Source organism: Theropithecus gelada, chromosome 11 (assembly GCF_003255815.1).
Source record: "Theropithecus gelada isolate Dixy chromosome 11, Tgel_1.0, whole genome shotgun sequence".
In the NCBI taxonomy this organism is placed as follows: domain Eukaryota; kingdom Metazoa; phylum Chordata; class Mammalia; order Primates; family Cercopithecidae; genus Theropithecus; species Theropithecus gelada.
The window spans coordinates 1843314-1856879 of NC_037679.1; the positions used below are offsets into that span (position 1 = coordinate 1843314).

General features: G+C 33.9%; 1 protein-coding gene across 1 annotated transcript in view; it reads left to right on the forward strand.

The window, feature by feature from the left end:
• The window catches only part of MUC19 (mucin 19, oligomeric), a 189266-nt gene that overhangs the window by 32594 nt on the left and 143106 nt on the right, over positions 1–13566 (forward strand). Inside the window, 10 exon segments of the mRNA XM_025401355.1 lie at positions 1036–1246; positions 2026–2151; positions 2625–2748; positions 5826–5961; positions 7595–7687; positions 8352–8436; positions 8601–8738; positions 9741–9890; positions 12109–12203; positions 12632–12758. Of these exon segments, the coding sequence (XP_025257140.1) occupies positions 1036–1246; positions 2026–2151; positions 2625–2748; positions 5826–5961; positions 7595–7687; positions 8352–8436; positions 8601–8738; positions 9741–9890; positions 12109–12203; positions 12632–12758 (1285 nt within the window).

Consider the following 13566-nt stretch of genomic DNA (forward strand, 5'->3'; position numbering starts at 1 on the left):
GGAGGCCAAGGCGGGTGAATCACAAGATCAGGAGTTCAAGACCAGCCTGGCCAACATGGTAAAACCCTGTCTATACTAAAAACACAAAAAATTAGCTGGGCGTGGTGGTGGGTGCCTGTAATCTCAGCTGCTTGGGAGGCTGAGGCAGGAGAATTGCTTGAACCAGGAGGTGGAGGTTGCAGTGAGCCGAGATCATGCCACTGCACTCCAGCCCCGGAGACAGTGCGAGACTCCATCTCAAAAATAACAATAATTTAAAAAATTGTACATTTGTTCTACAGTAGCTTTTTTGCTTCTCTAAAAATAAACAAATTGTTAAAATAGAAAACAGCTATATGGTGGTTGAACTGTGTTGAAATTTGAGCTTTTTTTCATTCAATAATACATGTCATTACTTCCTTTACTAAAACAGAGTATGTTGTTCCCAGAGCAAATACACATGACTCTGACTAAGAAAGGACAGAGTCACTTTATTTTATGGTCATCTGTTTGATTATAAACTACGGGCAGATTAACAGTTAAAGGGACAATATCCCTTCTGTCTATTGTGGTATTCTATCAGGTACCATCCCAGTCTTTGGCATTAATCAACTCTCTTCTCGCCCCTTCCATTTTCTCTGTCCTAAAATTCATGTCACCTTTAAAGACAGTTTGGATAAGTTTAAGTACAATAAATTTTGAAGTCATTACATAGCAATTCAAGATGCCAAGTATCCAGAAGTATTCTCTTGGGAGTCACTTTACTAGCTGTAGTACTTCAAAAACCTCAATTTCAACCAACGTCATTATACAACAATCCAAAATGCCGAGAATCCAACAGTATTCATTTTAGGAGTCATTTTACCAACTATAATACTTCAAAAAGCTCTATTTCAAACAGCATCCCAGAACTTTCCTTGTCAAAGCTACAGGATATGATGCAAAACAAAACCAAAACCAAAAACTTCTGTATTTATGCTTTAAAAATTCATCTTACTGCCCATTTTTCTTACTTTTGTTGCCCATTTTAATAAAATATCATGCTTTATTTTGTAGCACTGTAACAAAATTATTGGCACCTACTTTGAGAAATGTGGAAAGGTTGCCGCTCTAGCCAATGACTACAAAATGATCTGCATTGATGAATACTGCCAAACTAGAGACAAAACATCTACATGTGACACTTACTCAGAACTGTCCCGCCTCTGTGCCTCAGATGGTCCTGGCACCTTTGAATCCTGGCGAAGCGATTCCGATGTGGTTTGTGGTAGGTTTTTACCTTCATTGTAGGTTACAACTCTGTAAGTTTCTACAGCACTTTATTTTTTATTTTTTTTCTCATTTATCTTTTTTTTTTTTTATCATACTTTAAGTTCTAGGGTACATGTGCACAACGTGCAGGTTTGATACATAGGTATACAGTACTTTAAAGTTAAGCTGTATTGCAACGTAATCTCAAATGATTCTAAGCCCTGGAAGGGGATAGTAGAGATGATGAAGTCTTGTTTGTCACATATACTTACAAGGAAACAGATTTGTTTAGGTGATGTGACTCGCCTCAAGTTGCAGTGCTTTGTGTTAAGATCTTAATTTAAAATGTTGTACTTGTTACAATCAGTTAAAGTCACAGAAAACCATGAGTCAGTTCTATAGAAAATAACTGGAAAGTTTATCAAATGTATACTGATTAGTACTATCATTTTTCAAAAAGATTAATAAAAAATGTAAATATGAGGTTCATATGCAAACATACTTTCCACATATGCTTAAGTCAATCCTCATAATACAAGTAGAATATAAATATCAACTTAAGATGAAATGAAATTACAGAAAAAATATATTTCCTCTAAATTAAATATTGTGTCATAAATAATGCACAGGAAATTGGAATAATTTAGTCGTATTGAGTATCTTTAAAGACTGACTTGTACCTTGTAACTCAGACTCAAAGAGTTCCATTTGAGAAGCTCCTCCTTAGAAGAGTATGTATTTCTTATATTTAGTTTCCTCTAATATCCGTGTATACATATTTTTATATTTCTTCAGAAACACATAGATGTCCAGAAGAACAACATATCTACAAAGAATGTGGACCCTCCAACCCTGCAACTTGTTCTAATGTGGCTCCTTTTCAAGACAGTGACTGTGTGAGTGGCTGCACGTGCCCAGAAGGTAGTACACCAATGAGAGTATTTACACTAAAACAAAACAAAAGCTAAAAAGAAAGTGGGACTCAAGTCATGTCAGAGTGATATCTTATTTATAGCATGACATTCCAACAATTTAACTATTTCTAATATATTCTCTTAGCAAACTGCAGAGGAGGGTTAGAGAGAATTTTAAAGCTAATGTGTATTTCCATCTCTACAATACCTGAGGGCTTCTGTATTACACAGAATATGCTTTAGTCCCAAATTGAGTGCAATGGGACTGTGCACTGTGTAGCAGTAACTCAGACTCAGAAAATTGTTTTCTATCCTCTTGCCAGTTCTCAAATTAGGAGTAATTGCTTTAACAAGAAATTATCATTTTCGGTGCATGTTACGCTTGAAAGAACTATCTCAAGAGTGATTTCACAATACGCTGCTGAACAATTTACTGATGTTTGTAGAGTTTTGAGGTCAACTTTATACAATGTGTTCTAGGTTATCTGTTGGATGATATTGGAGAGAAAGGAAAATGTGTATTAAAAGCTGAATGTCCCTGTGAATCCAGTGGAAACGTGTATCAGCCAGGAGAAGTCCGAGAAGGTCCTTGTGGTTCTCAGTGGTACGTGTGTGCTTTTTGTTCACATATTATTGATGGTAAAATAATACCAATATTTTTACATAATTTGGAAAGATTCCTAAATGCACCCTTAAAATAAACCTTTAAGAAATCAAAAGCAATATCACTGCATTTTCTGTGTTGTTGGTGTTTTGTTTTTAGACTCAGTGTGTTTTTTATTATAACATATATGATCTTTCTGTGTATCTTTAGAAGACAATGCTCACTAACAGAAACAGTGTTTTCAATAGTAAACCACTTGGTAGTTGCAAATATAGAGCAAAGTATAGTATAAGATTTTGGTTATAATAATGAAACAATAGTGATGCTAATTCTGCCAAGAATATTTAATAAAACGTACAGTTAGAAAGAGCCAAATACTTTTCAAATAGTTTTTATATGTAGCGAGATTGGTGAAGATGAATAATATATCTATTCAGCAGTAAATTCTAATGTACCAAAAGTTATTGTAGATTATTTCACTATTAATTGAATACTCAGCTTGAGTCTTCCTTCTAAGTTCTACAACGATGTAATGACCATTGAGATTTCCCCATTCTTCATTATGGCTTTTCTCTGAAGCTCTAAATTTCTGCAATACTACAAAATACTTTTCTTTTTTTTTTTTATTATACTTTAAGTTCTAGGGTACATGTGCACAATGTGCAGGTTTGTTACATATGTATACATGGGCCATGTTGGTGTGCTGCACCCATTAACTCGTCATTTACATTAGGTATATATCCTAATGCCATCCCTCCCTGCTACTCCCTCCCCACAATAGGACCCGGTGTGTGATATTCCCCTTCCTGTGTCCAAGTGATCTCATTGTTCAATTCTCACCTAGGAGTGAGAACATGCGGTATTTGGTTTTCTGTTCTTGCGATAGTTTGCTGAGAATGACGGTTTCCAGCTGCATCCATGTCCCTACAGAGGAAACGAACTCATCCTTTTTTATGACTGCATAGTATTCCATGGTGAATATGTGCCACATTTTCTTAATCCAGTCTGTCACTGATGGACATTTGGGTTGATTCCAAGTCTTTGCTATTGTGAACAGTGCCACGATAAGCATATGTGTGCATGTGTCTTTATAGCAACATGACTTATAATCCTTTTGGTATATCCCCAGTAACGGGATGGCAGGGTCAAATGGTATTTCTAGTTCTAGATCCTTGAGGAATTGCCACTCTGTTTTCCACAATGGTTGAACTAGTTTACAGTCCCACCAACAGTGTAAAAGTGTTCCTATTTCTCCACATCCTCTCCAGCACCTGTTGTTTCCTGATTTTTTTAATGATTGCCATTCTAACTGGTGTGAGATGGTATCTCATTGTGGTTTTGATTTTCATTTCTCTGATGGCCAGTGATGATGAGCATTTTTTCATGTGTCTGTTGGCTGTATGAATGTCTTCTTTTGAGAAGTGTCTGTTCATATCCTTTGCCCACTTTTTGATGGGGTTGTTTGTTTTTTTCTTGTAAATTTGATTGAGTTCTTTATAGGTTCTGGATATTAGGCCTTTGTCAGATGAGTAGATTGCAAAAATTTTCTCCCATTCTGTAGGTTGCCTGTTCACTCTGATGGTAGTTTCTTTTGCTGTGCAGAAGCTCTTTAGTTTAATTAGATCCCATTTGTCAATTTTGGCTTTTGTTGCCATTGCTTTTGGTGTTTTAGACATGAAGTCCTTGCCCATGCTTATGTCCTGAATGGTATTACCTAGGTTTTCTTCCAGGGTTTTTATGGTTTTAGGTTTAACATTTAAGTCTCTAATCCATCTTGAATTACTTTTCGTATAAGGCATAAGGAAAGAATGCAGTTTCAGCTTTCTACTTATGGCTAGCCAATTTTTCCAGCACAATTTATTCAATAGGGAATCCTTTACCCATTTCTTGTTTTTGTCAGGTTTGTGTCAAAGATCAGATGGTTGTTGATGTGTGATATTATTTCTGAGGGCTCTGTTCTGTTCCATTGGTCTATATCTCTGTTTTGGTACCAGTATCATGCTGTTTTGGTTACTGTAGCCTTGTAATATAGTTTGAAGTCAGGTAGCATGATGCCTCCAGCTTTGTTCTTTTGGCTTAGGATTTTCTTGGCAATGCGGGCTCTTTTTTGGTTCCATATGAACTTTAAAGCAGTTTTTTCCAATTCTATGAAGACAGTCATTGGTAGCTTAATGGGGATGACATTGAATCTATAAATTACCTTGTGCAGTATGGCCATTTTCACAATATTGGTTTTCTTCCTTTTCCTGAAATGTATTGTGTCTCTGTGGGGACATAATTTGGCTCAATACAAAATGCATTTTCTCTACAAATGGAAAATGTTTTATTTTGGTAGTAATAATCAATATTAATTTATATTATGTTTATATTAATAATTAATTTTAATTTGTATGAAGAATTATAAATAATAGTACCTATAATTTATTGAATGTCTATAACAGTACTGTTCAAGAGAAATATAATTTAGGCTACAAAAATGATCCACATATATCATTTAACAGTTTTTAGTTGACAAATTTTTAAAAGACATGAAGAAACAGGTGAAATTAGTTTTAGTTATGTATTTTATATAACCCAATATATCTAGAATACTATTATTTAAACATAACATTAATATGAAATCAAGTTAGTGAGGGATTTTACAATATTTTTTTCCTATAAGTCTTCAAAATCTGTATGTGTTTTACATTTATAGTGGGTCTCAATTGAGATGAGACACATTCCAAAAGCTCGCTCTATGTATTGTGCGGTGCAATTCTACAATGTGGTTTGTAGCAGGTATTTTAACACTGATAATGAACTGTGTTCCATTTAAAAAAATCTCTGAAATCCAGATTATAAGTTTTATATACTTAATTCATGAGAAGTTATCATTATAGTCAAGGCTTCTAAAATATTAGGATACCACCATCAATGAGATGTTTTATTAGAGCTGAGATTTGGGTGGAAAATAGAAATGGTCGAATAAAGCTTAACCAAATGTCTTAACTTGTGATGAATTTTTAGTGTGAAATTTTATTTGAACCATAGAGAAAATACAATTGATAACCCTTAATATAACCATTACATTTTAACAGCACATGCCAAGATGCAAAATGGTCTTGCACTGAAGCATTATGCCCTGGAAGATGTAAGGTGGAAGGAAGTTCCCTTACCACCTTTGATGGTGTTAAGTACAACTTTCCTGGAAACTGCCACTTCCTGGCCATTCACGTATGTAATAGCCTGCAATATTTGAGCAAACTGATATACAAACAAAGCTATTCTTCAACCAATTTAAAACACAGTCTTCACCTTGAATTAGTATTTAAAGAAATAAAAAATGAACAATCCTTCAATTACTGGTTATGTATTTCAGTATGTTTTCTATCACATACTGGCACTGATGGTATTACCTGTCAGTATTAAATTAACATTACCTGTCCTCCTTGGAAATTCCTTGCAAAAAAACAACCTAACAAATAGAACCCTTTTCATTCACTCATAATCATATGAATACACTGGGAATTTATTTCATTCTTCTACTTTTCTTTGTGTGTGGTCACTACTGTTTCAAATAAAATAATCTTTTACATTCCATGAAGCATCTTCTGCTTTCATTATTATTTCCTTAAATTTATTTTTAGTTTTTATAATACAACAGTATCACTATGATAGAGGCTATTCCTACATTTACATTCTTTTCAGTACTAAAATTTTAAGTCACTTGAATTTCAGTAAAAGAGTGATTCCGTTTTGTAGTTTGTGCTACAAAGAACTAGCAATCTAGTCCACCTGAGAGTTAGTGATTTTATATAATCTTTTTGGTAAGAAATGAAGATGAACAGAATTTGTGAATCCTGAAGTGATAAATGTTGGTTAATGTCCTGTAAGCTACAAAATGTAGTTGCTGCTACTAAAAGTCACTCTTCCAAAATAAAGCTTCTTGATTGCCTACCAACATAATCTGCCTTTCCTCCTTCTTCTTCTTTTTTTTTTTTAATTTATTTGAGATGGAGTTTTACTCTTGCCGCCCAGGCTGGAGTGCAATAGCTTGATCTCAGCTCACTGTAACCTCTGCCTCCTGGGTTCAAGTGATTCTCCTGCCTCAGCCTCCTGAGTAGCTGGGATTACAGGCGCTTACCACCACGCCTGGCTAATTTTTGTATTTTTAGTAGAGACGGGGTTTCACCGTGTTGGCCAGGTTGGTCTCGAACTCCTGACCTCAGGTGATCTGCCCACTTTGGCCTCCCAAAGTGTTAGGATTACAGGCGTGAGCCACTGTGCCAGGCCTGCCATTCCTTCTTTTTATGCTCCTCTAAATCCATTAGGATACAGGATGGGGAAAGTAAGAGGGGAAAATGACAAAGCATAGGGAACATTTGCTTCTTATAGATTACAGATTTCCAGACATTGAAATGAGATCTGGAAGTCTATGTTTGATATGACTTATATTACAGTTTAACAAATTAAATGACTCTCACATTGGATTTAAATAGACATTGCGAACTGTCCAGAGAAGAAGCAAACTGTGTTACTGCTAATTCCTAAGAGTCCTTATGTGGCAGTACATTCCCTTTGGGAAGACAAAAAGTAAAAATAAAATTAAAAAATGATGACTATGAAAATTCATCAATGGTAAACTACATGGATATAGTTTATGCAAGATACTAAGCTCTTGGCCAGTCCAGAGGCTGTACTATGGGCTGAACTTGGTCTCTATTCTTAGAGCACTCTGATTGTAGTAGGAATTGTACATATTTAAAATTCAAACACTCATTGTGAATGAATTACATAGTAATAGCATACCATAAATAGCATTAAATGACATTCTAATAAACATTTTAATGAAATGTATTTTTTACAGAATGAAGATTGGTCTATTAGTGTTGAGCTCCGTCCATGCCCAAGTGGTCAGACAGGAACATGCTTAAATAGCGTTACACTTCTTTTGAATTCTGTAAGTAATCAGCTTCCTAAGGCTTATTCAGAGTCAAATCATATCACTTATTTTATAAATTCAGGATTTTTGAGGTTGAAGAAGAGAAGCTTTACTATGTATACTCAAAGCTTAAGTAAAATTGCATAGAAAATTGATAAAGTCTCTGGAAGTGCCAGCTAGTTGCAAAAGTCCTGAAGTATATCAAAATTACCATAGATATACAATTAATATGTTGATTATGGATCAAATTTATGTGTTCATTGAAATGTTAAACTTTGCAGACCATTTATGAAGGAAGGCAATGGCATTTGTTTAGAGCTTTATTTATTTGGAATTGACATTATAAGTGGAAATAGACCTAAATGGGAAGGGAGGATGAGTAGTTTGGACTTTGACCTTTACAGGCTGTTTAACCTTTGGATACTCAAGTTACCGTCTTGGGTTTCCATTTCTGCATTCACATGTTGGGGATGAAGATTTATTTACAATCTGGTACACAGAGTTGGTATGAGAAACAATGAAGCAAAGTGTGCCTTAAAAATGCTTTAAAAATGTATTTTAGATATTTATTAATTAATCCTATAGCATTAAACATCTTATGACATAAAAATTTGGGTTCATATATTACATTAAAATTAATACTGCAAGTTAATATTAACTAACAAAGTGTTTTAAATATTAGTCTGTTCCAGTTGACAAATACGTATTCAGCAGTGATGGAACAGTCACAAATGACAAGATTAGAAATCAAGGTTATTACTATTCAGGTAAGTTTAATAACAACATTTTAAAATAAGTGTAAGATGCAGTCATTTTTTCAATTTTTAAAGCTATTACATTTCTGATTTTTAACAGATATCAAAATATTAAAGTATTTTAAGAAAGTAAGAACTGTTGAACATGTAATTAATGTTCTTAATTATTTTAACAGATAAAATACAGATTTTCAACGCATCTTCCTCATACCTTCAAGTAGAAACGTACTTTCACGTAAAACTACAAATACAAATTGTTCCTGTGATGCAATTATATGTTTCTATGCCACCCAACCAATTCACAGACACTGTGGGTAAGTCCTCTGGATTAAGTTTTATTCCCAAGGCTGAAATATTACCATCACTTATTCTAATTTCTTAATTAGATAATTAATTAATAACAGTAAGCCAATAAACCATTTTGACTTAATCTTTCCTTCCACATTGTAGTAAAATAATTCCAACTTACTCGTCATAGTAAAGATGGCTTTACTTATTACAAAATCTATTCCCTAAAGATTTTAACAATTTAAATTTTTAAACATTTTAAATTAACGCTTTTATTTAAATGAGATTTGATAATATATGTGTTAATGTATCACTTTGCTAGTGTGTGCTACTAAGGCTTTAAACCATAGTTGAATAAATGAAAATATTATAGATATAAATCTTTTGAAAATCACAGTTTATATAAAAGCTACACTGTGACTTGTCTTTCTGGAAGATCATATGGTCATTTCTGTCACTGATGTTTTCTGTCTTATAAATCAGTTATTAACTACAGCCATAAATGTTGAGCAAAACAAACAAAGATTATGGCAAGTGCCACAAAGACTAGTACTTAACAAACAGCAGAAGGTTTTGTAACACACCTGTACTTGAGAAGGTAACTTATTTACACAAAGGAATAGATGTAACTCATAGGTCAGAAGGGTCTGGGTTAAAAAGGCATATAGCACTCAATATGATTCAACTATCCACACTGAAATCGTGCAAATGTGAGTCATAAGTTCCTACTTAGAAGCACACTTTCTGTTGGCTCCTCCAAAGAGATACAAGTTACAGCGACAAATAGGAAAAAGACAGTATTCATGGCAAATGGTGTTTCAGTGCTCCTGGAATGCGAATGAAAGGGAATTTGGGTGAAATCTGAAATGCCATGACATTTTACTTAATGTATGAAGGCTAAACAAGGCATATTCTCAGGTAGCTTCTACAGGTTTTCTCTTGGGCAAAGAACTGAATGTGCAGTGAGGATGTGAATCTAAAAAATTGAGTAGGTGAGGTGTGAAACTTTGCTGTGTGCTTTTATACAGGACTCTGTGGTTCCTACAACAACAAAGCAGAGGATGATTTCATGTCAAGTCAGAATATATTGGAGAAGACATCTCAAGCATTTGCTAATTCTTGGGAAATGATGTCCTGTCCTAAAGGAAACCCCTCTTCATGTATTAGTATAGAAACAGGTAATGTTAATTGACTATTGAAATCTGTAATTACATATTTGGTGCTAGGAATTATGTACTTATTTTGGTAATAATATGAACACATCAGATAATCCTGGCTTTAGTTAGTTTTTGTTGTACTGTCTGAATTTTGGAGGACACAGCAGAGAAGCAGTCTGGTTGGCTGATCTTATTCCTACAAAACAAATAGTTCATGGGAGTTCATCTTGGTTGTTTGCTTTTCTATACCTACTCCTTTCCTTCTTACATAATTTTCACTGTCACTATAGAATAACAAGATTAGAAGAGATTTGGGGCACATTTAGTTCTTCAATTATTCCCTCCTTTAACTTAGTTATAAAAATAGTCATTGGTTGAACTAGCAAGACTCGCCCAAACTGGTGAAGCCACTTGATGATAGAGCTGTGGTTGGGTCCAGGTGTCCTAACTACTGCTGTGCAAGCCCCAATACAGACATTAATTAAACTTTACACTGGTATGATTCAGCTTACATTTATGCTTACCAGAAGGCTTTTAAAATATTAGTTCAATTTATTTCTACCAAAACTCATGAGCAGCATGGGCGGGACTATTATCCCCACTAATGTAGATAGTGGGGATAATGGAGCACAGAGAGGGTTAATAAAGATCCCTAGTGAATAAGGATGACAGATGAGAAATTCAAGTATTTTGAATCCAAGTCATGCTTTGGTCGCTCCTCTGGTATTGCTGATACTAATAAATGCTTCATTTTGTGTTGCTTCTTTCATTAAAAAAAAGAGTGCAATGGAAGCTAAGTTAAAATATATTACATTGACATGTTAATTAGTTTTTTCTAAATTAATATATACTTGAAATAGTCTTATCAGATTATAATAATATTTTAACATTACTAAGGCAATTCCTTTTGAAAGCCTTGTCTACTAATTTTGATTTAAAAGAGTTGGTAGAAGCATTAATGTAAACAGCATAATACATATTTCAGGGTTTTGATTATCATATTATTTTGATTTTGGAGTGTTGCAATGAAAACAGTTAAAATGAGAATGTATATCTCATACGATACCAAGTCAATTTATGTTAAGCAGACTATATGCCACCACTTTGGAGAGATATAGAAATTAATTAAATTTAATTTTCAGTGCTTTACATTTAACTTAACATAAAATACAGAAAATTAAACTGTATTTTAATAAGCTGTTAGTAATATTTAGATAAAAAGTTATGATACTGGGTTGCCAATTAGTTAAAATTTTGGAAATAATTGGTCTCAGTTTGTTTTTAATAGAGACAGCTTCCTCTATTACCAAAAATCTTTAGGCCAAGCACTTATTACTCAGATGCTATTGTTATGATTTTTATTTTTGTTAATTTAATACTATGCTAGTTATTTATAGGCCAATGAAATATCAGTTAAAAAACAAAGCAAAATTGGTGTGTTGGAATTATTGATACTGGTTGTGCTAATATATGACCTTCAGGAAAACTGATATAATCTTCTATAATCTTCTGAGGTGACTGGGATCATGTGGTGGCTGGGCGGGGGGGGGGGCGTTGTTGTGGTTGCTTTATTTACAACTCATCACAATTTAGCTATAAATATATATTTTAAAGTTAAAATGAATCTAAAGATATAATACGGTCCCCTAATTCCATTTTTATATAGAAACTGCATTTCAGAGAAAGGTAAATTGATTTAATCCAAAATTCCAAAGCTAACAAAGACTTTGCCTCTTAGTGTAAGATTTTTTAATTATAGCATGCCATCTTTGCATATAGTGACAAGTTAGATGTATTACAGCAGAACACTTTAAAAATTGTTTTAATAGAGAGAACAGTTAAAATTGTACATCTTTTCTTTCAATTAAAGAATTATGGCCGGGTGCGGTGGCTCACGTCTGTCATCCTAGCACTTTGGGAGGCCGAGGTGGGCGAATCACGAGGTCAGGAGATCGAGACCACCCTGGCCAACACGGTGAAACCCCATCTCTACTAAAAATACAAAAAATTAGCTGGGCTTGGTGACACACACCTGTAATCCCAGCTATACAGGAGGCTGAGGCAGGAGAATCACTTGAACCCAGTAGGCAGAGGTTGCAGTGAGCCGAGATCATGCCACTGCACTCCAGCCTGGGCGAAAGAGTAAGACTCCATCTCAAAAAAAAAAAAAAAAAAAAAAAAAAAGGAAAGGATTATGACATTATTGAAACTAATTTTGAGTGCACTGATTTTCTTCCAGAAAAGTTTGCTGAAAGGCACTGTGGAATTCTTCTTGATTCAAGTGGGCCTTTTGCTTCCTGCCACCCAATTGTGAACCCTAAACACTATCATGAGGTATGTGAGGCTCTAACATTAACACCTCTTGTTGACAAATACTTTGCTGATATTGACAAAAGCATGTAGATATTAAATATTTTCGAATAACAGCCATTGTCAGTAGATTAAAGTATATCCTTCGATATGTATTAGATTCTATTAATTCATTCTTGTGTTAGATATGCCAAATTCAGAAGAAAAGTGGTGCGGAAAATAACCCCAAATGAGAAAAATCTTGAATAAGTTTCTCTTTCTGCCTTTTTAAAAATGTTTTGACAAGCAGGCTAATAATTCATTCACTATTTTGAATATTTAAAAATGTTTTCGAACATTTCAAAAAAGCTTTTTTTGGAGTAGAAGAGTGGTTAGGAACTAAATTATACTCAGTTTACCTGTTCTTCTGAGTAACTTCATAATGTAATATAAATTTGTTTCTTATTTTCAAGGAATGCAAAAAATATACTTGCTCTTGTGAAAACAGTCAAGACTGCCTATGTACAATTTTAGGCAACTATGTGAAAGCGTGTGCTGAGAAGGAAACATACATAGTAGAATGGAGAACTGGCCTATGTGGTAAGCCGCAGAGAAGCTTGCAATAACTACTTCCTTCCCAGTTTTGCTATAGTGGGTGTGTGTGTGTGTGTGTGTGGTGTGCGTGTGTAGGCATATGTGTTTACAAATTTTTAACTAGTTCTTTCAAAGATGATTTTTTTTGTTTTATTTTTAATATCCTTGTGCAATCCTTACATATTTTACTTCTTGATTTATTGATCTTGATTTAATATATTCACATATAGAGAAAAACCAGAATATATATGTATTTATATATAAATATATGTTTCTGTTCAATTATTGTGTGCTGAAATTTAAATAATGTTCTGACTGCTAATGCATTTGTAAATGACATTTTAATATGAATAATTTATGTTGAGAAAAAACAAAAATGAACCAATAAATTAAGGGCTCAACTATGATATTTTTAAAATCTTGCTTTGTTTTAAAATATTTATTGCACTGTTTGACTATGACTTCACAAAAACACTTGATTTACCAAGAGAAAAACAAAAACAAACAACAAACTTTGTAGAAACAAACCTCTTGTAGATCATATTTAACACCACATTGCTTGTATCTAGTTAATCAATAAGATCTGTCCATTTCACCTCCAAAATCTCTCTTAAATTTATTCACATCTCTCCATCTATATTGCCACCAACCAGGTTCAAGAAACTACCATTACTCCTAGGTGATTTCAGTAGCCTCCTTCAATATTTACTCTTGGCTTCCTCTAATCCATTTTCTACAGAAAAACCAGGGTAATCTTTAAAACCAAGCCAAATGGAACTAAGCATATCATGTGACACTCCAGGCTAAAATAAGT